The 24,711-nt window shown below is 45.4% G+C and overlaps 1 protein-coding gene across 2 annotated transcripts in view; it reads right to left on the minus strand.

Moving 5' to 3' along the window:
- LOC118091630 (sodium channel protein type 5 subunit alpha-like) overlaps positions 1-24,711 on the minus strand; it is a 295,442-nt gene that overhangs the window by 13,802 nt on the left and 256,929 nt on the right. The window contains exons 22-23 of one of the 2 annotated variants that reach the window (XM_088653462.1): positions 17,126-17,248; positions 1,906-2,187 (exon numbers count right to left, since the gene is read on the minus strand). In XM_088653462.1, coding sequence (XP_088509588.1) covers positions 1,906-2,187; positions 17,126-17,248 — 405 coding nt within the window. Of the gene's footprint in view, positions 1-1,905; positions 2,188-17,125; positions 17,249-18,102; positions 18,226-24,711 lie in introns of both variants that reach the window. The other variant, XM_088653463.1, reaches the window with a different exon arrangement.

Raw genomic sequence — 24,711 nt, forward strand, 5'->3', positions numbered from 1 at the left:
ATACGGAGAAATAGGTGCCTGACTCTGATATGCTAAACTCTCTTATACAGTAGTAAAAATATTTTAAGTCTCTCTTGAATGCCTGAAGAGGCTGAGTGAATATTAAATGGAAGAGAGTTAGTTCCATAACAACAACAACAACAACAACAACAACAACAACAACAACAACAACAACTTCATTATTTATACCCTGCCCATCTAGCTGGGTTTCCTCAGTCACCACCAAGCAGGGCCACCACCAAGAAGGCTCTGTCTCATGTGCTCGCCACCCTATCTGATGGGAGTTGTACTCCAGAACATCCCTTAAAGAGGTTAGATAAAGGCACAGTGGAGAAGTCTATCCACAGCCATTAGCCATATTGGGGAAGCCAAACCTCCATGATCAGCAGCAGTATAGCACTCAGTTCCTGCTGATGGGGACACATAACAGGGAACAGCTATCTCCATCTTTCCAGGGGCATCTGACTGGTTATTGGTTTAGAGAATTTGCTCGAGGGGAGAAATGTCCTGGATACAGAGTAATGTAAGTGGAAATTCAAGTTACATGACTTTCCCTGACCACTGCAACCTCTTGCACCCACTGGAAAGTTATTTCTTTGTGGGATGTCATGGCAGGGGGTTGTATGAAGAGCAACCACTCCCATGAGCCCCTACCTCCTTTTCTGTGCTGATTTCCACCTCCCTCTGCAATCTTTGGGGAAGGGCTGTAGCTCATGCTTTGCCTGCAGAAGGTCCCAGGTTCAACCCAAGCATCTTCAGGTATGGCTGGGATAGAGACCCTTGCCTGAAATCCTGGAGAGCCACAACCACTCAGTGTAAGCCAACAGCCTGACTCTGTATGAAGGAACTTCCTATGTACAACTCATGCTATTCTAGAGGGTCCCCCAGATCTCGGGAATCATCTGGGGGGGGGGCTGCAGTGGAGGTGTGAGAAAGACCCTTCCAAAGATTTTCACTCAAGCTATTCTAACCCACTGTTTCTTGGCTCAGATTTGTCTGAACTCTACCTTGGACATCTTATTTTGCACACTGTTTTATGATTCAGACTGCTTTATCGGATCAATGCTGTTGCTTCCTGTTTGAAGTTTATTAACTGTTATTGTATTGTTTGTGTTGAAGGGTGGCTTATAAATTCCCTAAATTAATTGATGTGCAACCCTACCCCAAGAACAGGCACACTAGCATAACGACATGGAAGATTTAGACAGTTCATTGGTTAGATTAATCAGTTCAAACTGTTTCGAATGGCTAAATGGATTCCTCCAATTAATTGGCCAACAGATCTATCTAAGCTTCAAGTGCCATACATGTTCTTAGAAAAGGCATTCTAGTAAGGATGGGGCGGAGAACCTTTGGTCTTCCAGATGTTGCTGGATAACAGCTGCTACCACCCCTGACCACTGGCCATTTTGGTTGAAGCTCATGGGACTTCAACAACCCTTGGAGGCCTACAGGTTCTCCATCCCTGCTTCAGAACTATTGGGTCGCCCCCCCCCCGAAAGGGAAATTTATGCAAATTGATTCAATCACTCAATCATCTACAGCTCATACTGTTCCGGTCATAATGTCTACTCCAGCTTCACCGAGTGCTAAAAATGTACCTCTTCTCTAATGCCCTGGACTTCCCTGTGGTTATTGCCAAATAGGCTTGGGAGTGTCTGGTTCATCGAACAGTCCACATGATTATTGACTTGCTACTCTGTTAAGGCTGGAGATGGTCTTACGGTTTTGTTTTGCTGTGTTATACATTTGACCACTTGTGAACCACCCTGTGCGGGGTGTGTGTGTGTTTAAATTAAGAGTGGTGTATAAATGAATTCATTACTAAATAAATACATTGACTTAAGATTCCTTTGGTGAGTGCGACTGCCTAATAACAACATGAATAAGTAGTAGTGAACTTACCACTTGCAGCAGAGCCAGGTAGCCGGCGCCAACATTATCAAAGTTGACTCTCACTTTTGTCCAGTACAACTCTCCAGTGTCATTCAAGTTTTGGCAATCGCTCTTGTTGTTGACCAATGTTTGGTTCATAGGGTCATCACCTATTGTGTTGTTAATGCATTTCCCAAACTTCCCAGAGAACAAGTTGACTCCCATGATGCTGAAGATGAGCCAGAAGATAAGGCAGACAAGCAGGACGTTCATGATAGAAGGGATGGCGCCTACCAAAGCATTGACCACCACCTTCGATGAATGAGAAGAAAGAACACAGTTATTGCAGGGGTTCTGCTTTAAGTCACAACTCCAAAGTTGCTACTCTACACCCACTATCCTGAGTTAGACTGGGACTCCTATAGAAAGGCAGAATGACATTCAATGTCGATAGCAAGAACAATGATAAACTAGTAGAATACGTTTCAATGGATTCATCTAGGATCCTTCAACCGAGGAACAGCTAAACTGTCTATGTATGATAAAGTCACTGAATGAACACAGCCTAGTAAAGACTAGGTAACACCATGCCCATAATACTGAGTGTACAATGTGTTGGGCTGCTTTTGATGACTGATGGGAAATCAAGTTGCCAGCTCCTGACCCAGAGACACCCATGCTTTTTAACAGCTCCAAGGAAACGAGAACTTATTCAGAAGCACAACAGGAGTTCTGCTTCCTACAGCTGAGTGGGGAAAATGACCAACTGCAGTGCCAGAATGCAAGCCACAGTACCCATACGTACATTGTTTGGGTGAGCTGGAGCAGATAGAGCAATAGCGAAGCCTCTGGTTCAAGGCTGGCTACAGCTGGTGCCAAATGCGGCCGGCTTCCTAGTTTATTCAGCTAGTCAGAAGCATGTTACTTTATACATGGTTATCAAGCTGCAACCCTATACATACTTACTTGGGAGTAAATCCCATTGAACTCAATCAGACTTACTTCTAAGTGGACATGTATAGGATTCACAAGTCCTTTGGATAGATTGGCTATTTTAAAAAAATATTTATTGTCAGCTATCTCCTGGTTAGTAGTGTGCTGCGTACCATTGATCCTCAAAGGTCTAAGATGGAGCAGGTGTTTTTTAGACTAATTAATGAAATGATATAAGTCCATAATGGTGTACTACCATCATAAGCAGCCCAGTTTACATAACTGCTTAAACTAGTTCATTGTGGCTGAAGGCAAGACTCATAATCCAAACCTTAACATAATCTTCAACAGGGACAGTATTGCTCCTTAAAGATCTACGACAGGGATAGCCAGCATGGCTCCCTACAGATAATGTTGGAACTCCAACTCCCATTGGCCCCAGCCATATTGACCAATGGCCAGGGATGCTGGGAGCTGTAGTCCAACATCACCATATCAATGACTCTCGATCTAAAAGTTAAAATATAATCTGGGCTGGAGGCCAAGACACCACCGATTAGAAAACAAAGAAATGCTGGAAGGCTCGTGGCAATAGCCATGGCATATACATTCTATCCAGTCAGTGTTCCAAGTCCTGTGGCAGAGGAACAGACCCCTATGTGCACCTTGCACCTAAAACAGCCTTTCACAACCCTCAAAACGTTGCTGGACTCCAATTCCCATCAGCCCCCAGCCAGCATAGCCAATGGAAAGGGATGATGAGAACTGTAGTTCAAAACATCTGGAATGCACCAGGATGGGGATGGCTGACTTAAAGCAATATGTGAGGTGGATACGCATGGTGCTGATTTGCACAATCTTTCCCCCCTTTTGTAAGAGGAACGAATTAGTCACCAGCTTCTATTTCACATATTACTTGAAATGCAAGATGGGGGAAAGGGGTGCATCCCTGTCCCTCCAGTCCTAATTTAGAGTTGGATTGCCACCCTGTAAGTGGCCAACTGGGTCTGCCACTATTTAACCCTTGCTTTCATTTCCCTGGTACACAGTACAGTGGAACCTCGGTTTATGAACACCTCGGTTTATGAATTTTCGGTTTATGAACGCCGCGGACCCATCTGGAACGGATTAATTCATTTTCCATTACTTTTAATGGGAAAGTTTGCTTCAGTTTATGAACGCTTCAGTTTATGAACAGACTTCCGGAACCAATTGCACCCATGTTTCAGTTTATGAACGCTTCAGTTTAAGTACTTCGCGGACCCGTCTGGAATGGATTAATCCACTTTCCATTACTTTCAATGGAAAAGTTCGCTTCAGTTTATGAACGGTTACTCCGCGGACCGTCTGGAACGGATTAATCCACTTTCCATTACTTTCAATGGGAAAGTTCGCTTCAGTTTATGAACGCTTCAGTTTATGAACAGACTTCCGGAACCAATTGTGTTCATAAACCGAGGTACCACTGTACCTATATTGCCACCTCCTGCATCTTATTATCTACTAAAACCTACATTTTTTCACGGACTGTAAAGAGGATCATAAGCAACACAACATGTTTAATCGGGCATGCAAAATAATACTGTACAATTAAGGATATGATAATATACCATCCGGCCAAAAGCCCAATGATGTCAGTGAGAATGATGCCGATTGACTTTTGGAAAGGTTTGGGACCAAATAAGACATAGATCAATCAAGATAATACCATCAAGGGAAGAAAAGTCACATTTGCAATATGGTTCTGAAGCAGCAAAAATGAATTATGTAGCAAACGCATAATATCGTCCCTGGCAGGAAATAGTAATGGCAACATGCATTCCAATGGACAATATGACCATCAAATTACGGACACATCACTCAATGTTTTGAACCACCATATGTACGGTACAAAGGGTTTACATGCATGCAGAGCATTACATTGGGGCCCAATCCAGCAAAAGGTAAGTCACGATCCAGCAGCAGAATGGAGCTTAGATGCATTAACTTAAGTTCTATTGATTTAAAATTGTGCTTGGTTCAGTCATGGCAAACCTTTGTTGGACTGTTTCCATCTTACTGAGACATATTAAAGGCTTGGAAAGTCTTCTATAAATCTGGCATTATCACAGACACTGCCAACTCTTTGTCAAGACTGAAGTAGAAGAATGCAATAATTGGTCTACTCTTTGTGGCTTTCTCAGCTGTGAATTTGCCTCCTTCTTGGTTTGTGTCTTTGTGCGTAGGATCTGCTTTTCCGAGAGCATCTTACTTAACCTTCCTCTCAATCTGCTTACATTTTGGAAACTGAGACAAAGTGGCAGTGAACTGGGGAGGGGATAACATTTTGAGTGATGTGTGAATTAGATTATGGAAAACATCACTTCTTGTCGTCTAACAGGCCAGTGTCTGACTTTCTGACAAGCCCATAATATAACATTGATTTCACCATTGATATTTGCATAGCTGCCAAGTTTTCCCTTTTTTAAAGGGGAATTCCCTTATGCTGAATAGGCTTCCTCACGAGAAAAGGGAAAACTTGGCAGCTATGTATTTGCAGCGCCAGCGTCTGTGAAGAAGAAGAAAAGAAGCAGGATCATAAGAGACTATACATCAGAGGAAGGCGATTTGTTCTAGTGCATTGGGGAAAAAACCTGATGATGATGACTTTAAAAAATTTATTTTAGAAATCAAGGATGAGGCAGTCATTTGTTTTAATTCAGGCATCCCCAAACTTCAGCCCTCCAGATGTTTTGGACTACAATTCCCATCTTCCCCGACCACTGGTCCTGATAGCTAGGGATAATGGGAGTTGTAGGCCAAAACATCTGGAGGGCCGCAGCTTGGGGATGCCTGTTTTAATTGTTAACAAACATTCTTCTTTTGTAAGGGGGGGGGAGAGGGAATGTGGCCCTCCGAATGTTTCTGGACTCCAAATCCCATCACACACAGGTCAGCGGTCGGGGTGATGGGATTTGTAGTCCCCACAGCATCTGGAGAGTCTCAAGTTCCCATGTGTTCTGTTGGTATAGAACATTGGTCACTTGCAATGTAATAATTTGCTGGGGCAACCCAATCAGATAGGCAGGGTGCAAATATTATTATTATTAGTATTATTATTATTATTATTATTATTATTATTATTATTATTACACTGGCTGCCTCTCATTTAGTACGTTCGAATATAACATCTGCTGTATAAAGTTGTGCTGCTTATCCCTGGAAGGAAACAGGAGGGACTGCTGTGGGACAAATGATTTCTATGGAAACAGGAGAGATGTGGTCAATGACTATCCTGTAGAGACCCCACTCAGGAATGCTCCAGACTTCTGCTTGACATCATATCTGAACCTGGCTGCAGGGAACTGGACTGTGTGTCATGAATGCCATCAAGGTGTGCTGGGGTATGCAACAATGCACTTAAGCTCACATAACAATATTCTAACAACATAATTCTGGAGATCCCGAGCCATAAGGTGGCTAGATTGGCCTCTACTAGGGCCAGGGCCTTTTCAGTATTGGCCCCAACTTGGTGGAACGCTCTCTCACAGGAGACCAGGGCCCTGCGGGATTTGTCATCTTTCCGCAGGGCCTGGCCTGCAAAACAGAGCTGTTCCGCCTGGCCTTTGGGTCGGACTTACCGGTAGTCTGACCTCTGAGTTTTTCCTCCCTCATGGCTTGGATTTATGGATTACTTAAAACGAGGCTGCATTTTAAATTTTAATATTGTATTTTAATCTGTATTTTAATTAATTGCTTTTTATGTTTTATTGTAATTTTATTGGTGTGAGCCGCCCTGAGCCCGGTTTTGACTGGGGAGGGCGGGGTATAAATAAAAAGTTATTATTTATTATTATTATAAAATAGACAATAGCCTCCATGAGAGTGCACATCTGTGCTGTGCTGATAACAGGGCTGGCCAGCCCTTCAGGTGGACTGAACCAGCCACCTTGGGCAGCAGAATCTCACAGGGATGTGCCCCTACGGACGCCATGGAAGCAAGGATAAGTGGCAGCTTCCGGCGAGATCTCGCGACACTCTTTTCAGCCCTGCCTGGAGGTGCCAGAGATTAAAGCTGGCAAACCATGCGCTCTGCCACTGAGTCATGGCCTCTCCCTAATTAGCCTTAGGCTCTGTCACTGTCGTATTCTGCCACACGATTTCTGTTCTCACCCTGGGGCAAAGTTCTTAACCCGAGGTACTACTTCCGGGTTAGCGGAGTCTGTAACCTGAAGTATTTGTAACCCAAGGTGTTTGTAACCCGAGGTACCACTGCATTAAGAAAGCAGCTCCTTTTCGAATACTGGCCAACACGAAATCTTTTGTGCGGGCTGTGTGTGCGGTGAATGCAACCACGCACATTTGGTCCTTGTTCAATGTCCATCTGTGGGCCAACCCAGAACTACTGCAAATGCACTACTGCATGGCACACACATGTGATATTTTAAGACTTGAATTTCCAAATGAGGAACGCTGTGGGAAAAGGAATATGCATGCATTCAAGACACAAGCATGCAGGTTAAGCAAAAGGATCTCTCTCTCCCTTCTCTCCTGTTGCCTTCTGAACACGTCAAAGAAAGCTCATTCAGGTACCGGTAACAAGACATGGTACAGAAAGCTTGGACACAAAAACATTTGGAGGGCAAAGTTATCCATGGCTACTCACTATGTGTAGGGAGCTATGCTCAAGGCTACCAGTTGCTGGGAATCACAAATAGGAAGGAGTGCTGTGGCATTCAGGCCCTGCTTTCAGGCTTCCCAGAGGCATCTAGCTGGCCAGTGTGAGAGGAGGATGCTGGACTAAAGAGACCTTTGGGCTGATCCTACTGTTCCTTGGATGTCCCAGGGCACAAAGCACAATTCTCTTTGAGACCCATTGATGGCAGCAGTTGGGTGTTTAGAAAAATGTGAGGTTATTACCATGACTCAACGTGAGTTGCAAGTCTAAGGAAGCTTGTCCTTCTAGATGTTTAACCTAAGTTTCTTTTCCTTTCCATTAGCTTCACTGAAAAGAATGCAGATTGTAAAGCACCTGCTCTCTCCGATTGTCTATGTGTCAAGAAAACAACAGATCTGTTTCCTCAGTATTTTCTGTCTTGCAGAGGCCAAAGGAGCCCAAGCTGAGCTCTGACTGAATGAAGGACAAATGAGACGTTACTTTATTCATGAGATTAGAAATTCCGCAAATGGCCTTTTATAAAAGAGCTGCTGATCTAGGTGGGACTATGAGAAGGGGCGAGGGATTTAACCTTTTGCTGAAGTCCTGCTTTGGAGCACTGTTCCACCCCCACCCCCACAAAGCCATCCCCATTGCTCCAGTTCACGAAGTGGGGAGAGGCTCCTGGTTGCTGATAGCAGGATTGAGAGCCAGTGTGTAATAGTTAGGCATGCTGGGCAATTACTAGGGTTCAAAAAAAACCCTTAGCCATGAAGCTGGCTGGGTGACCCTTGGTCCAGTCACTGTCACTCAGCCTAATCTGGGTTATTGCAAGGAGAACATGGGAAGGTGTGGGAGAACCATATATGCTACCATTAGCTCCTTGGATATAAATGCAATACTACTACAACAACAAATGTCACACCTACTTTGCCCCTGAAAATGACACCTCAACTCTTTGCTTGGATGTAGGGAGTTGTACCTTCTCCACCTGTTGCAGCGAAGCAGCAGCTGCTGCCAGTAATTCTGCTCTGCTGCCAGGACAAAATGCCAAAACCGCCCTGCAGAAGGGTTTTTTTTAATGAAGCAGAGCGAGTGGTGATGCAGGGCCTATGTATTTGTACCTGAATGTGCAACATACTTGGGTCCCCATTGAAGCAGTTGGGCATGCATGGCTACAAATGTACACATGCATTCCTTCAGGTGCTGTCTCGAGCCACAGGTCCCCCAAAGCCTGTTTTTGGAACCTTATTTCCACACAACACCAACATTCTCAGCACTCAGCAAACCAAGCAGACTATGCTCTGTAGGTCAAGGACACCCTCTAGGCTTCAAAACCATCCTGAATGCTGTCAGCCAACCTCCATGACCAGGCTGTGAGCCAGCTCCTCATTCTAAACGATGCCAAAAGAACACAAGATGAGCCTGCTGGATCAGTCCAAAGGCTCGTCTAGTCCAGCACCCTGTTCTCACAGTGGCCTTCAAGATGCCTGTTGAGTACAACAGCACTCTGCCCACCAGCCCATTCCTGACAAGTGGTATTCAGATGCATCGTGTCTCCCATCACAGCGAAGGTAGAACATAGCCATTGTGGCAAGTAGCCTCTCCTCCTACTTCTGCCTCGTTTTGCCCTCTGATCCAGAACTAACCACCAGCCTACTTGGGCCACATTCTGTGTCTGTGGACCATTGTCTGCCTCTCCAGAATCTGAATTCTGATCTGCCTGTGCTAGAGCTCAGCTATGGGCCTCATGGTGCTGTCTCTGAGCTTGCAGGGGCGTAGCCAGGATGAAAATCAGGGGGGAAGGGGCGGGGCCAAGGGGCAGGACCAAGAGGCAGGGGGAGGGGCCACAGCGGGGCAAGGAAAGCTCCCTTCTCCCTTGCCAGCTTTCCCTCCTCCCCCTCCGCGATCGGCAGGGGCGAGGGGGAGCCAGGATCAGCCCGAAATCGGGCTGCTCCGACTCCCTCCTCCCCCTCCATGATCGGCAGGGGCCAGGGGGAGCCAGGATCAGCCCGAAATTGGGCTGCTCCGATCCCCTCCTCCCCCTCTGCAATCACCGGGGCAGGTGGAGGGAAAGCCCCAGAGCCGCACAAAGCGGTTGCTTGGCTTTCCCTCCGCCCGCCCCACAGCCAGCCAGCTAGAAGGGACGTCTCCCTTCTCCCTTGCTGGCTGTGGGGCGGGCAGAGGGAAAGCCAGCCAAACGCTTTGCGCGGCTCTGGGGCTTTCCCTCCACCCGCCCCACAGCCAGCCAGGGAGAAGGGAGACGGCACCGGGCGGGCAGCGGGGCAGGCTGGCCAGCGGCTCTGCTTCTAGGGGGGGCAATTGCCCCCTCCTGCCCCCTGCCTACGCCCATGTGAGCTTGGGCAAGTTTTGACAATAGCCCTCAGCAACCTAGTCTACTGCATGTGTGCCACAGTTCAATGCCTCACTGTGCAGCCAACCACTGCATGAACCAGTCCTGAGCCAGAGTTTAAAATAAAAACAGGAAGGAGGGCGGGGGGGGGGGATGGAGCGACTACCTAGGTATTAGCAGAGATCAAGGATGGGGGAAACTTCATTTGACCCTTGCCTCAAGGTACGTTCCCTTCACATTCAGTCCTCATGCTCTGATTAGCCCACCATCATAGGCCCCATTAACTTCAAAGAAGTTTCTCCAAGTCCATTGGCTTGAAAACTAGGCTATTGTCTCATAATGTGTTCCCACAGGATGAACCCACGAGCTATTATCATCCTTCCCCGCTTGATGTGTTTGTACTTGGGTATTAAAACTACTTCATACATCTCTTATAGGGGGCTGAATTTCCTTCTGCACTCTAGAGCATATCGTCAGCTGGTAATAATGCTAAGTTTTACTGTCCGTAAGCCATGGTTTAAGTGTGGCTAAATCTACTAAAAATGAAATAACTTGATTTTCCTGGGGCATGTGTTCGGAATTATTCCCCACTCAAATCTCAACAAGTAAATGCATCAAGAGAGGAAGAAAAGGGGCCAGTCCAGCACAGCAGGCACTAGGGACAGAGAAGAAATTCGACTAGTAACACATTTACAGCTGAATGTATCAGATTCGCACTTTCAGAAACCATATGCGCACTGAAACACAGCTAGTCTTTGAAATTCACACTTTTTTGTGATGCAGTTCTCCAACCAAAATATGCAAAAATGCAATTATTCAGGAAAAAGGTGCATAAAATGAAGTTTGTTGTGAAAATAGCATACAAAAATGCATTTGCTTGAAAAAATATGTACATTAGTCTAAACTGCATATAGAATTGTGTTCATTAGGAAAATCTTGCGCTAAAATGCTAATGAATTTTCATGAGGATGTTTTTTCTTTAAGCTTGCAAAATGTGGGGGGTTGATTTTAAGACTGAGAAAAGGAGAAAAACAAAACTGACAGATTCTTCCCTCCCTAGCAGTAACACATAAAGGTAAAGGGACCCCTGACCATTAGGTCCAGTCATGACCGACTCTGGGGTTGCGCGCTCATCTCGCATTATTGGCCGAGGGAGCAGGCGTATAGCTTCCAGGTCATGTGGCCAGCATGACAAAGCCGCTTCTGGCAAACCAGAGCAGCACACGGAAACACTGTTTACCTTCCTGCTGTAGCGGTACCTATTTATCTACTTGCACTTTGACGTGCTTTCGAACTGCTAGGTTGGCAGGAGCTGGGACCAAGCAATGGGAGCTCACCCTGTTGCGGGGATTCGAACCACCGACCTTCTGATTGGCAAGCCCTAGGCTCTGTGGTTTAACCCACAGCGCCACCCACGTCCCATAGCAGTAACACATACACAGAGGCAGAAAGTGGTTGCCTGCCTTGGTGGTGAAATAGGAGGCTTGTCTTCAATTCACAACTAAATTATCCTCAGTTTTTAGGGTGGTCCTGTGCCCAACTTTATAGACAACAACCCTCTGTTTTGAGGGCAAACAGGTCTGCTGCTCTTCCCAACAAGGCAGAGATGTACTGTTTTTCCTATTTAATTGATAATAATTCTTTCTAAATTTGCATCTGTGTATATCAGGCTTCTTCAACCTCGGCCCTCCAGATGTTTTTGGACTACAACTCCCATGAACCCTAGCTAGCAGGACCAGTAGTCAGGGATGATGGGAATTGTAGTCTCAAAACATCTGGAGGGCCAAGGTTGAGGAAGCCTGATGTATATAAATCATGTGCAAATTTGATGTAAATTGGTGCTCTCTGTTTTGGCAGTGCTTTTTTTTTTTTTTTTTTTGAGCAGGGCTGTGTAACTCGTCACCCTAACACTAATCTAGCTGTGAAAATTTTAATATTTAAATGCATAGTTTGTGAACAACTAAAACAACAGTGGAATAATTCTTCTGAATGGCAGAGCATGCTTACACCATTAAATGAGTGGGTAAAAATATATGTAGGTGAGCATGTTGCTCACCTACAATAAAGGTTATTTATTTATTTTACCATTATAGCCATATTGCTTAAATAAAATGAACATACCTTGTTAAAATGAACATACGGTATGATTTTAACAGAGGCATTATGCAGAGGTTCAGTTGGTTAGAGCGCCGGGCAGGGCCTTTTTTGTGGTGTTTTCCCAATGGCAGATTTTCCCTTCTATAGTGCGAGCTCCATCCCTGGTAGCATTCATGCATGCAGTGAAAACATTCTTAATCTTAATTAATTAATTAATTAATTAAGTTTATTATTATTATTATTATTATTATTATTATTATTATTATTATTATTGAACTACACAATGTTTAGAAGACATCTGAAGGCATCCCTGTATCAGGAAGTTTTAAATGTTTGACATTTTATGATTACTGTATATTTTTATGTGCTGGAAACCGCCCAGAGTGGCTGGGGGAACCCAGCCAGATGGGAGGGGTATAAATAATAAAACCATTACTGTACTACTACTACTACTACTACTACTATCTGCATGGCTTGGCAATATACAACTGAAATTTTTAAACTTTTGCTTTTTAAGATTTATGGATTGTATTACCAATGTTTTACTTGGAGTAAACCTATGGAAATTAATGGGCCTAAATTTGTCATGTCCATTCATTTAAGTGTGTTTAATTTGAGTATAACTAACACTGGACCTAATTTGTGCTTTAATTTCATTTTGTTCTTTCATGTACGTTAAATCCCTTTTGGGGTGGAGGAATTGCAACAGCTGAAAAGCAGCCTTTAATTTTAAACACACACACACACACACACACACACACACACACACACACACACACACGAACAGCCAAGTGATGATTTTATTTATCTGATGACTTCTCACTTTTTGATTCAAATGATTTCTCAAAGCAGAGAAAACTAAAAAAAACCAAAAACTAGCAAACAGTGCAATCCTATGTAAGTCTACTCAGAAGTAAGCCCCACTGAGCCCAGTGGGATTTACTCCTGGGGAAGTATGTCTAGGATTTCTGCCTAAACCTGCAGTGTCAGCTTCGCAGCAGGCAAGAATATAACAAATGGGACTAAGCTCCACTCTACTTGGAAGCTGAAATCCTGCTTTAAAAGAAAACCTGTGTAGGCTGCCCAAGCCCTGAAATTTGATGACTCTTAAGAGGTAATAATTAGAAGAGCCTGCAGGACTGACTAAGAGGCCTCGCAGCAGTTTTTAGGGTGCCCAAATTGTAAGCAGCTGCAGAAGAAATGGATTTGGCAAAATGGGCATTGACCCATGTCATCATCTCTGCATTGATCTTTGCACTTTTAGTATACCAAAATGAACATAACTCTAAGACACACACATATAACCAGTGCATCTGAACAAAGGCATTATGCCCCCTTTAAACATCTTGCATGTGTGTTTGATTGACAGAGGTGGCCTAACAAAGGAAAGGGAGTGGTAAATAAACGTCCTAAACATATGGAGGGTATACCAGGTTGGCTGATCTGACCCTATGACATATTTTCCAGGCTGATATCTTTTAGAGCACATTAACACTTTGTTCCAGCCTTCCCCTAAGTGGTGCCAGCACCCAGAGGCTGGGGCTGATGGGAGTAACATAGAATCATGCAATTGTGGAGTCCTGACAAAATGCATCTTACAAGCAACATTGGTCCAAATGCTTTCCTAGACAGAAAATTATATATGCAAATATGGCACAGACATGCACAAGGGAACCAAAAAATACAGAAGGGATTGCAATCCTACACGCACACACACACACACACACACACACACACACACAATGTTCACAAACGGGTGAGGGCGTAAACAAGCATATTAATGTCTACATCTCCAATTGCAAAGGTGCTTTGTAGGAAAGCAAGCCATGGGCTGCAAACGCAAACTCTTTCTTCCAAACATTTGCATATTTGACAGAACATCACATGCTAGCAATGATAATTTGGCACATTTGTGAGCATTTGCTTTAAAAGGGGGGGTGGGGAGAAACAGCCATATCTGCTTATTGCAAACGCTTCTTTTCTTTTTTCTTTTTTTCAAAAAAGAAAACATTTTGTTGTTTTTGACAATGTATTTGTACAACGGAAACCTGCACTTTCTGTTTCCGAATTCGAACTTTGTGGTTTGCATCACCTCTATTTACATGCATCTAGCTCAGAACTCTTGCAAATAGAGAGGAGCTTGAAACACTGCAAACACAGAAACACAGAATGGGAAGCGGGGCAGAAGACCATCAATTCCATCTTCCCAGCTGAAGGCAGGATCCTTCACGCATTGTGTGGCTCCAAGCGAACAGCAGGCCAGCCACAGGATGTCACAAGCCATGAATGGGAATGAACAAGGTGCTACTCATCATGTAAAGCCAATGCTTCTGGTACCTGCATGCAAATGTTTATGGATTGGCAAGTGGCAGGTGCAATGAAATGGAAAAGAGGAGAGGCAGGTGCAGGGAATGGCCCATGCATGGCAAGCGCAGCTAATCCAGGCATTTCTTGAGCAGGAATCCTCCAAATGATTTGGCCACATTTCTTTTATGTTCACATTTAAATGCAGTTGTAGTGCACACTGTCTTTTGGGGAAAACTTTGGGTTATTTGGGTTTCTAGAAATCGAAATTTGGTAAAGGGTGTGAAAATGAATTTGTGTATGAGAGGCGGGAGGCTGTAGGGAAAGACAGCACAGTCCCAGGGTCCATTCTCAATCCTTAATCCTACATAAAGATCAGTGCTGTGTGTTAAATCTCAGCCAGGCCTGGTAAACTCTAGAGCCAAGATGCAAACTATGGCCACATCCACCCCATACATTTAAAGCAGGCATCCCCAAACTGCGGCCCTCCAGATGTTTTGGCCTACAACTCCCATGATCCCTAGCTAACAGGACCAGTGGTCAGGGATGATGGGAATTGTAGTCCAAAACATCTGGAGGGCCGAAGTTTGGGGATGCCTGATTTAAAGCGCTCTTATTCCTCTTTAAGAGTCATGGATCCTCCACCCCCAAAATCCTGGGAACTGGAGTTTAAGTGTTTCCTAAGGGCTCTCAGCTCCCTTACCAATGATTGTTCCCAGGATTTTCAGGGGGGAACCGTAACTCTTTAAGTGGAATAGAGTGCTTTGAGGGCTCATCCAGACTTCCTTTTGTGCTGCGTTTCTAGTCACAGGCCTGCGCTTTAAGGCACCATGATGGTAGCTCAGTCGGGACAGCATGATACTCTTCTTCTCGGGGTCCTGGGTTCGAGACCCAAATTGGGCAAAAGATTCTGGCACTTCAGGGGGTTGGACTAGATGGTCCTGGGGGTCCCTTCCAACTCTACAATTCTGTGTCTGAATGCTTTTTTTGTGCCCCAGCTTTCCCCGTGAAAACACACTCTTTACTGCTGAATTGGAGCAAAACAATTCAGGGAAACCTGAATTGTCGTTTGTTCCAATTTAGTGTTAAAAGCACTGGGAAGAATGGAAAAAATGGGTTCGGACACAGCGCTTTAAAGCACAGACATGTACATAGAAAGTGCAGGGCAAAAAGCGTGGACGAGCCCTAAATGTATGCTGTGGAGGAGACAAAAAAGCCCCAGAAAGACAGGCAACAGCAAACATGAAAAAATGTTTCATATTGTCTTCTAAAAGATGGCTCCCAGCCACCCAAATGTATTAGCATTCCTATGGCAATTCAAAACTCCTCAAGAGCACCAGGTTGAGGAAGGCTTTTGTAGCTTATATAGCTTATGGCTGATTCATGCATTTGACATTTTTAGGTTCAAGAAATATCTGACTTGAAATGTCGAACTATACGCATAACATTGTGGGTTAGGGACATCACATGTATGTACTTTCAGTGGCTGGGTTCTTGGGAAGAAACACGGCACTGGGAGCCTAGTCTTTCTCTTAACGCTGCCTTGCCATTGGTTTATTGGCAGCAGCAACAACAGGGCAGGTGGTGGGAACCTGGCCCATTTCAACCCATGTGCACCATTTGCAATGGGTGCCCTACAGTTTTATTCTGCCATTTAAATGTGGGGGTTTCTCGGTAGCCGAGTTCAAGCAGCAAAATGTTAATCAGCTCATGCACTAGTCTAGATACAGACTGAAGTAGTAAAATATCTTGCTTTAGATGAATCTCTAAGCATGGGGGGTTATGTGCGCTAGAAACTGGGTGGTGCCCTCACACCATTCCCTCTCCTTGGGCACACTGAGACATAACATTTGCGTAACACCTGCATCCATGAAGCCCAGAATAACTGGATTGAAACTGTCCAGTTTCCCGGCCCTATGCAAATATTACTTCCAATGTGTGGCCATTTGGTAGTCTCAGAAGCAGGAGAGACACACATGCTAGATAGGTGAGGTCTTTTCCTAATGTGGGGGTGGCTCTCTGCATTTGTTCAAAGAAGGAGCTGGGGGGGGGGAAGGCAGGCCGAAGAGAGATCTGTCTATGTTAACTCAAGGCAGGATTTGGTAGGAATGATGAACTGTAGAACTATATAGTGTACCAATCAATTAGGACATCACACCAAACCATAGTTTAGCAAGGCAAGAATGAGATGTAGGCTTATACACTCTTCCTCCCCTCCCAGAAGCAAAGCCACCTTCCTTCTTATGGTGGCTCTGGAGGAGAGCAGCTCTGGTTTGTGCTTAACCAGTGGTTTATTATTAACCATGGCTTGTTTGTAATGTGAACTTCAAACCATGGATTATGAAGCTGGCTTGCACCTAGGCTCCTTCGCATCACTGTGAACCATGGTTTGCTGTAACACCCAAAGGCAGCCTTTCTGTGACATTTGCCTCACCTTCTGGCAGCTTTTGTGGGTGCACAAAAGGCCACCTTAAAGCTGGAGAAGCCAAATTGTTTTCTTTGGAGCACCTCATTACTGAGACAGGTTTGTCAGCAAGATGTGTGCTCAGCCTGAAATGTGTTTGTAAAGTGCTGTAGGACAAGGAATGCGGCAGGATTAGCTCATAAGGGAATCCACCAGGATGGGCATCAGTCAGAGCTGAAGCTACTCTACTCCTACAAGCAAGCTGGATGAATTTGTCAGAGGAGGAGGGAGGCGAAAGAGGGGGAATATTGCAACATATGGCATTTATCGATTGTTTCATTTACAGCTTAGGATGAAAAACGAAAACAAAAACACAACTAAGGAAGGAAGGAAGGAAGGAAGGAAGGAAGGAAGGAAGGAAGGAAGGAAGGAAGGATGGCCCTCACAACATGCTGGTGGATGTCCATGGACAGATGGGCTTCAATGATGGGTCATGTGGGTTGTGGTTTTAACTGAATCTTACCCTCATCCCTTCAAATCGTGATAGTGCTCTTAAGGGTCTCAGAGCTCTGAGGGTCCTAAGGGATTTAATGGGACCCATTTCGGAGTATCCAAGTGTACTAGCTATGAGGCTTACTAATGAGACCTGAATGGAGACACAAAATGGAAAAGTCCAAACCATTAGCACAAATCCTACCATTCAGCTTCTCTTCTCTGGATTTTCACCTGTAAAGATAAGCCTGGTTAATCAACTGATGAAGAAAGAGCCTAAAAGGAGGAAAAATATATAGCATTAACCCACCACGAAGGCGGGGGCAAAGCAACCCCATCAGCATTCTCACGTATAAAAATCATTTCCAGGAGACCTTCAGGATATAGACCCATTCACTGATTTCCAGTGCAAAATGAAACCACAAGACTTCAAAACCAGAGGGAACCCCCATCTTAAATGTTGTCTTACTTTCCTCAAGGTGACCACATGGAGCTCCAACTGATGTCAAAAGTTGGTCAGAAAAAGGAAGAAAGGAGGACCAGCAAAGTCTAATTCTGGCAATGTTTTCCTGAAACACAAACTTTTTGTATGTGCAGTTGATTTTTTATTATTATTAACTGAATGGAAACAGCAGAGATGTGGGCACAGCTCCCATTATTAAATTATGCAAACACTGTAATTTTGTGCCCTCAAGATGAATCACTTTGCAAGACCCAGCCATTTATTCTGATCCTTTGAAAAAGAATGCCATAGCCTGTGATGTATCTCTGTAATACCCAATTTTGTTGTGTGTGTGTTTTAATTGGCGTTGGATCTGTGTCACTATGTCACACCCTTCTCTATAAAGAACTGTGCCCATTGCCTTGCTTTGGACTAGCAAAATGAAGCCGCCATGTGGCACCTTAAGGAAAGACTTGATGGCACATTAACCTGTGGGAGAGAGAGAGAAGGTGCTGATTACTGGAGGTGAACACACTTCATAGACACTGAAAGACGACAACCCTTACCCTTATGCTCTCAAATCGGGACAGGGCTCGGAGGGGCCTCAAGGCCCTCAGCGTCCTGAGGGATTTCATAGCGGCCAGGTGGTCATAGCCGAGAATTGATCCTATCTGGCAAATAACTGAAATCTGTGCAGATCGAATGGAATTGGAAATTATTGGTCAAGGCGAGCAAAGAGAGAAAGGAAGAGACACAGAGAGAAAAAGGAACAGCACAACCAGGGGAAGATTCTGAGAACCCAGGTAAACTCACTTGGCCGTTTTGATACAAGTGCAGCTGTAGGTTGTGAGCGAACAGCGGCTACGTTTCTAACAAAGGGTCTGCTCCACCGCGACTCGATGTGCCACGTGGCTCACGAAAGTGCTAAAAATGGGCTGTGCAGTGGAATGAATGCCGAGCTAAACATTCAGCTCCGGGGTCATTGGGATGAAGGAGTAGTGGACGGTCAAAATCTGGGGAGGGTGGGAATAAAATTGAGAAATTGGGGTTGGGGACAGGGGACCTACCAGGATAGGTGGCAGTGTTTGTGGCGGGGCTGCCATCTTCCTTGCTCCCAACAATGCCTCGGGCACAACACAATACAGGGCAGTATCCAAAGAAGCAGATGTGCTGGCTCACGGACTCTTGAGTGGGCAACAGAACTTCTCCTCCCCTTGCATTCCCCCAAATTTGTTCTAGGTTTTCTTCCAACCCTCCAGAGCAGATTTGGGGAGAGTACAGGAGATGTGAGAGGAGAGGGGAGGGGAAGGAAGTTCTGCTGCACAGGTGGAAATCATTGTGCAGCAGAACGCTGCCACTGTGGGTGTCCCAAGAAGCCTCCGCTACAATTTTTCAATTTTCTCCGCCTCCCAGTTTTCTGCCCCAAGTACTCCCCATTCTTCCTCCTCACCGCCACAAGGTTTTTTTACAAATCAAATTAGGTTTGTTTTAGTATCCAGCTGCTGGTTGGTTTATGTTTGTGTTTATCATTCTGGTTTTATGGCTATTTTGTCGTTTTATGAGGTGATTTGTTATGCTTATCTTTACGAGATGAACTTTGCTGCTTCGATCTTTAACGTACCTTGCCCCGGGCTCCCTTGGGAGGAAGGGCGATTCACAAAACCAACAGCTGAATTGATTAAAGTAACTAGATGCAACAGGGGCACCCTCATTTCATTGACTTGTGCACCTAATTCATTCATGAGTAAGGCCAAACCTTGAGAAGGAGGCACAGCTGGGTGGGAGAGCACCTGCTTTGCATGCAGAGTGCCCACAGTTCCTGCATTGCAGGGGGTTGGACCAGATGACCCTAAGGGTCCCTTTCAACTCTACGACTCTTGTAAACTTAAACCGTGAAATGCACTACAGGTGCTGCTGTCCTCCTGACATAGATTTATCAGGTGTCTAATCTGTGGATTAGGCAGGGAAAGGCTGCAATAGCTGGCAACTCTTTTGCAGCATTGGACACAGTCCATGCGTTGAGGTGAGTTGACTAAATACTCTGCTGTTGATTTTGGAGGCATTTCAATTCTCCCTGTCAAATTTTATTCATGGGAGAAACCTCAATCGTATAGGCTTGGCGCTTTGGACTTGATTAAATGTGACCTCGGAAGATATTTTTAAAATAATCAAACAGCTTTCAAAATCCGTGCTGACTGCCCCACATAGCCCAGGCAAACGCGGAAGTCAGCACTTTTCAAAGAGCGCTTCCCTGCCCCCCAATGCAAGCTTGTTAAGCGAGGCCTGATTCTTTCCAACACATCTCCTTGAGCCTCTCTCTCCCTATGAATGTTGCACCCATTATCCTGTCCTGCTAGAATGCCACACAGCAGTGCTTCCAAATGCAAGACTTCCACGCACCTTCTAGTGATTTGTATGGAATTGATTTTATACCTCTGGAAAGGCTTGGGGTCTCATTTCACACATTGTTCGTATTAATTACAATTCCCGTTTACAACATTTGTAAGATGCCCGATAACAAAAGTTCTTTGAGAGGAAAGTAAAGGCAAGACTCTAAATGATACGTCAACTTGGGCGGCCATAATCTCTTGGATGCGTAAAGCATCCATTTTTGCACAGGATAACATCCCAGCGCAACATCCCTGTGAGGCTGCAAGGCTGACTACTTTTTCTTCCCATAGCTGCCAAGTTATCCCTTTTTAACAGGGATTTTCCCTTATGCTGAATAGGCTTCCTCGCGAGAAAAGCGAAAACTTGGCAGCTATGTTTCTTCCTGACCTGAACTTACTTGCCAATGCAGCTGGAAGAAGTACTGTTAGAAAGCTGGAGTGGAGGGGAAGGTGGTCAATTCTGCTAGCAAAACCCAGCATGGGTTGCTAGGCATGTAACTAGCTCCGAGAGGAGGATGGGGATTAGTGAAATGGCTGCTGCCGCCACATCGACACCAGTGGATACATAAAACTATTGTCAAAGAGCAAGCCAACAGTAAATCACACCTTAACTCTTTATTAGCAAAAACACAGTCTTTACAGACTTGGCTGAGTGTCAGGCCTAATGAGCAGCTCATCCTCGGTAGGCCGTACCCCATGATTCAGTTGCCAAGACTCAAAGTCCCTGGCTCCCTACAGCCATTTAAGTCCCCTCCTTTTCAGGGCTTTCCCCAAGCAATCAGAGACTATGCCTGCATGCACCCTGTCACTGCTCTGCCCGTTTCAGCCCTATTCTGGTTCTGGGAGACAAATGGGGAGAGGAGCTTGTTGCAGCAGGAGGAGAGACACCCATGACTCTTCACCAGCCTGACTTATTTCTTTCTCTGGGCCTCCCTTCTCACCTGTTTCAGCTTCTGCCTCTGATTCTGGGCTTCTCTCTGCCACAGGCTCTCCCTGCTCACTAAGCCCTGTTACATCCCCAGCTCCCAACACCTCTTCCTAGCCTTCTCCCTCTGACCCCTCATCACCATCCCACCACCATGCTCCAGGTTCTGATCCTGCTTTGCTTGGTGGCTCCCCAGCTGGTTCCTCCCACCATTCCTCTGTGTCAAACTAGTCCATGACCCCTATGCAGTTCCCAATGGGAAGGGTCACTTGGATGCCTCTTTTCCAGATGAAAGGGGCAGAATCCCCAGAGAGGACCCTTGGTCCTATGAACTGCACTGGGGTTGATCATTTTAGGAATACAGGAAGCTGGCATACACCAAGTCCAACTATTACTCCATCTAGCTCAGCATTGTCCACACTGACTGGCTCTGCAGGGTTTCAAGCTCAAAACTCAAAAACCTCATCAGGAGGGCTTTAAACTGACTTATGTGGGGGAGGGAGACAGTGGCCCTGAAGGTAGGAGTCTATCAAGTGCTGAAGATGACCATCCAAATGTCAAGGACCAAATGGAGCAAACAGCACACAGACCTAGTGGTGGGAGGAAAGTATCCTTAAATAAGAGACATGGGGGAATGATCAATGGTCTTCAATGTCTGTATACTAATGCACAGAGCATGGGAAATAAACAAGATGAACTTGAGCTCTTGGTACAGCAAACTAAATATGACACAATAGGCATCACTGAAACCTGGTGGGATGAGTCTCATGACTACCATTCAGGTAGCCAGCAATGTCCCTGCGACAGCAGCAGCCATTATGCAAATAACCATCTTCCACCGAGAACAATTTGCATGCCTAGCTTCCAACGGGAAGAGGCTGCCATGCTTAAGAGTCCTGGAAATAAAGGGCCAAGAATGCATCTGGGGAAACAAAGGCGAGGAATCAACAGCACTTACCCACTGACCTATCCAGCGGCAAAGAGAAAATCTGGTATTGAACTGACATTAACGTCACATGCTCAATTTCAGTTGCTGAGCTAATGGGGGCAGCCATTTCTCTCTCACACCTTCACTGACCTCCCAGGACTGGTTGTGAGGATAATGAAAGGAGGCAATAACTGGGTGGTGAACAGTGGCAGAGAACATAAATAATGAGCAGGCTGTGTTGTTGTTGTTGTTCCAGACCCACATTCATTTCAGTTCAGAGCCAAGTGAAAGATAAGCTCAAACATCATTAAAGGCTTCCTAGCATTTGTCCCAGGGGTATGGCTGCAGATAGATGGCATTATGTGACACCCAGCCTCGGAGAAGAGGGCACGCAAGGTGAATTCAGGCCAAAAATATGCAGGCTGTCCCCAGCCCCCCTTACCCTCGCTTCTTCCACACTGAGCCCTCCCGTAATCCTCAGCGTTTATAGATATCCTGGCCCCACCTGTTTCATACTCTCATTGGCTGCGGACATTTTTAGCTCATCACGGCTGGTGACTTGATGTTAAGCTTTGGGGGAAACCGGTTGCTGGGTATCCACTCAAGCAAAAACTCAATACCTTTTGGCATCCAGACAAACCAGAGCATTTCCATCAGAGCTCTGTTTGTCGGCAATTATTGACCGTCCCCTGTTCGTTCAGATCTGTGTCCAAGGGAAGATGCAGCAATTGGAACACTGTGCCTGCGAGAGCCATCGGAAGCGACAACTCAGGTAATAGACCTAGGTCATGTCAACCCCTGTACTTTTAAACCACATTTAAAGCAGATGCCCCCCCCAAAGAATCAAGGGGACTGTAGTTTACTCCCTCTCAGAGATATGATTTCCAGCACCCTCAACACACTAACATCCACAGGATTCTTTGGGGGAAGCCATCTGATTTCAGTGTAAGGTGTGGGTGTGGGCCCTAGAGAGCCATGGAAGCACAGTCTGTGGAACCTCAGGGGCTAAGCCTTTTCCTCCTCCAACTTTCCCTCCACATCCATCTTTTGCCTATGTATCTCCTCCATCATAAGGCCTTCTGTTGGAATTGGTTTTCTATAACATATTGTACTACAAATATGTACAGTCGCACCTTGGTTTTCGAACAACTTATTTCGCGAACGTTTCAGCTCCCAAACGCCGCAAACCTGGAAGCGACTGTTCCATTCTGCAAACTTTTTTTGGAAACCGAACATCTGACGGGGCTTCCGATTGGCTGCAGGAGCTTCCTGCAGCCAATCAGAAGCCATGCTTTGGTTTCTGAACATTCTGGAAGTCTGAACGGACTTCCAGAATGGATTCCATTCGACTTTGAAGGTACTGTTATAAATCATATTGGGGGTCAATTTTCCATAACAGTACGACTGTGCTCAGTGCTTTTTTTCTAAAAAAATATTTAGGGGTACTCTCATTTTCCTACTCATATTGAAATACTGCCCCTCAATGAGGCAAACCTTAGATTCACAAAATATATAGGGGTATGCGTATCCCTGCGTCCCTCCAGAAAAAAAACCACTGACTGTACTACAAACCTGAGATATTGCTTCCTTCCTTACAGAACCTCCTGGGTGTCAAGATCAGCTGAAGAGGCCCTCTTGGTAGCGCCACCTCCCTCAGAAGTTCACCGTGTGGTGGCCTTCTCCCTGGCAGGCCCTCAGCTGTGGAATTCCCTCCTCACAGAGGTACATCTAACTTTTAGAGAATGTTTAAGGCATACCTTTTCACCCTGCCTTTGCCACCTGAAGTGCCCACCCTATTCCTACGATGGTAATTTGTTTTGACTGTTTGTAATGTTTCATTGTTTTAACCCACCCTGGGAACTGCTGGTGTAGGGCGTGTAATAAATTTAATAGTAGTAATAATAATAAAATAATAGCCATCCGCCTTCCCCCTATTTGGTGTTGAGGACAGAGGCGATGATGGGCTTTCAACTGAAACACAGACATGAAGTGAGCCCCAGGCAATTAAATCCTGCGGAAGCACTGGAAGTGCGGATTCTAAGGTTTACCAAAATCTCTCTGAATCGACTGAAAATATGCAGATCAAGAATCATTAGCAAAGTAGACCAAACAATACTATTACTAATCAGCTGTGACAGGGAACGAAGTATGTAAATGTTGAAACTAAGCACTTTCTAGAGTAGTTTCAGATTCCATTGAATCACCTGGTGTTAACAACTTCTTGGCAGGAAATGTACTGCCTGGAGGCTAATTAGTAAAATGCTTCTTCTAGTGTCACTGGCTGTGCATTTGCTCTTTTGGTAGCAAAGCTGCATTGTCTGACTGAGAGACGCAACATTATTCACGGCATTCTTCCTGCTTCCAGAATATATCATACATATATTGTTTGTGACCCACCAAATGGTGTGGGATGTTTCTGAACGTTCAGTGGGCCGTCTCTCCTCCCCTCTCTCTCACTCTCACACACCCTATTCCTCCACATATGACAAACTGTAGGCAAGTGTGAATTTTCCCCTATTATTTGCATATTGCTGTGGTTGGCATCCATCTGCCTTGAGAGACAATGGAGTGTGCCTTTGGGGATGAAGTCAAACCACTGCGTCAGCAGCACCAAAGTGACCTCCCTGGGGCGCAAGCCTGGGCAGTGTGCATGGAGGTCCTGGGCTGCCCAGACAACAAGACCTGATGTGATCCAAAGGAAAGCAGAGCAAGACGCTTGGCGCCAGCTTGGCTGCAGGAGTTGCCAGAAGGAGGCATGCAAGGCGCCATCCAACTGCCTTAGGGACTCCACACCAAATTTGACAAGGTTTTACTCCTGAGCTTTATCTTCTCTCGAAGATATCCCACGAGGCAACTCTTGGGGAGGGGATGCTTATAGTGGTAGGGCCTCATTCTTAGAATAAAGGTAAAGGGATCCCCAGACCGTTAGGTC

Source organism: Zootoca vivipara, chromosome 11 (assembly GCF_965207765.1).
Source record: "Zootoca vivipara chromosome 11, rZooViv2.hap1.1, whole genome shotgun sequence".
NCBI lineage: Eukaryota > Metazoa > Chordata > Lepidosauria > Squamata > Lacertidae > Zootoca > Zootoca vivipara.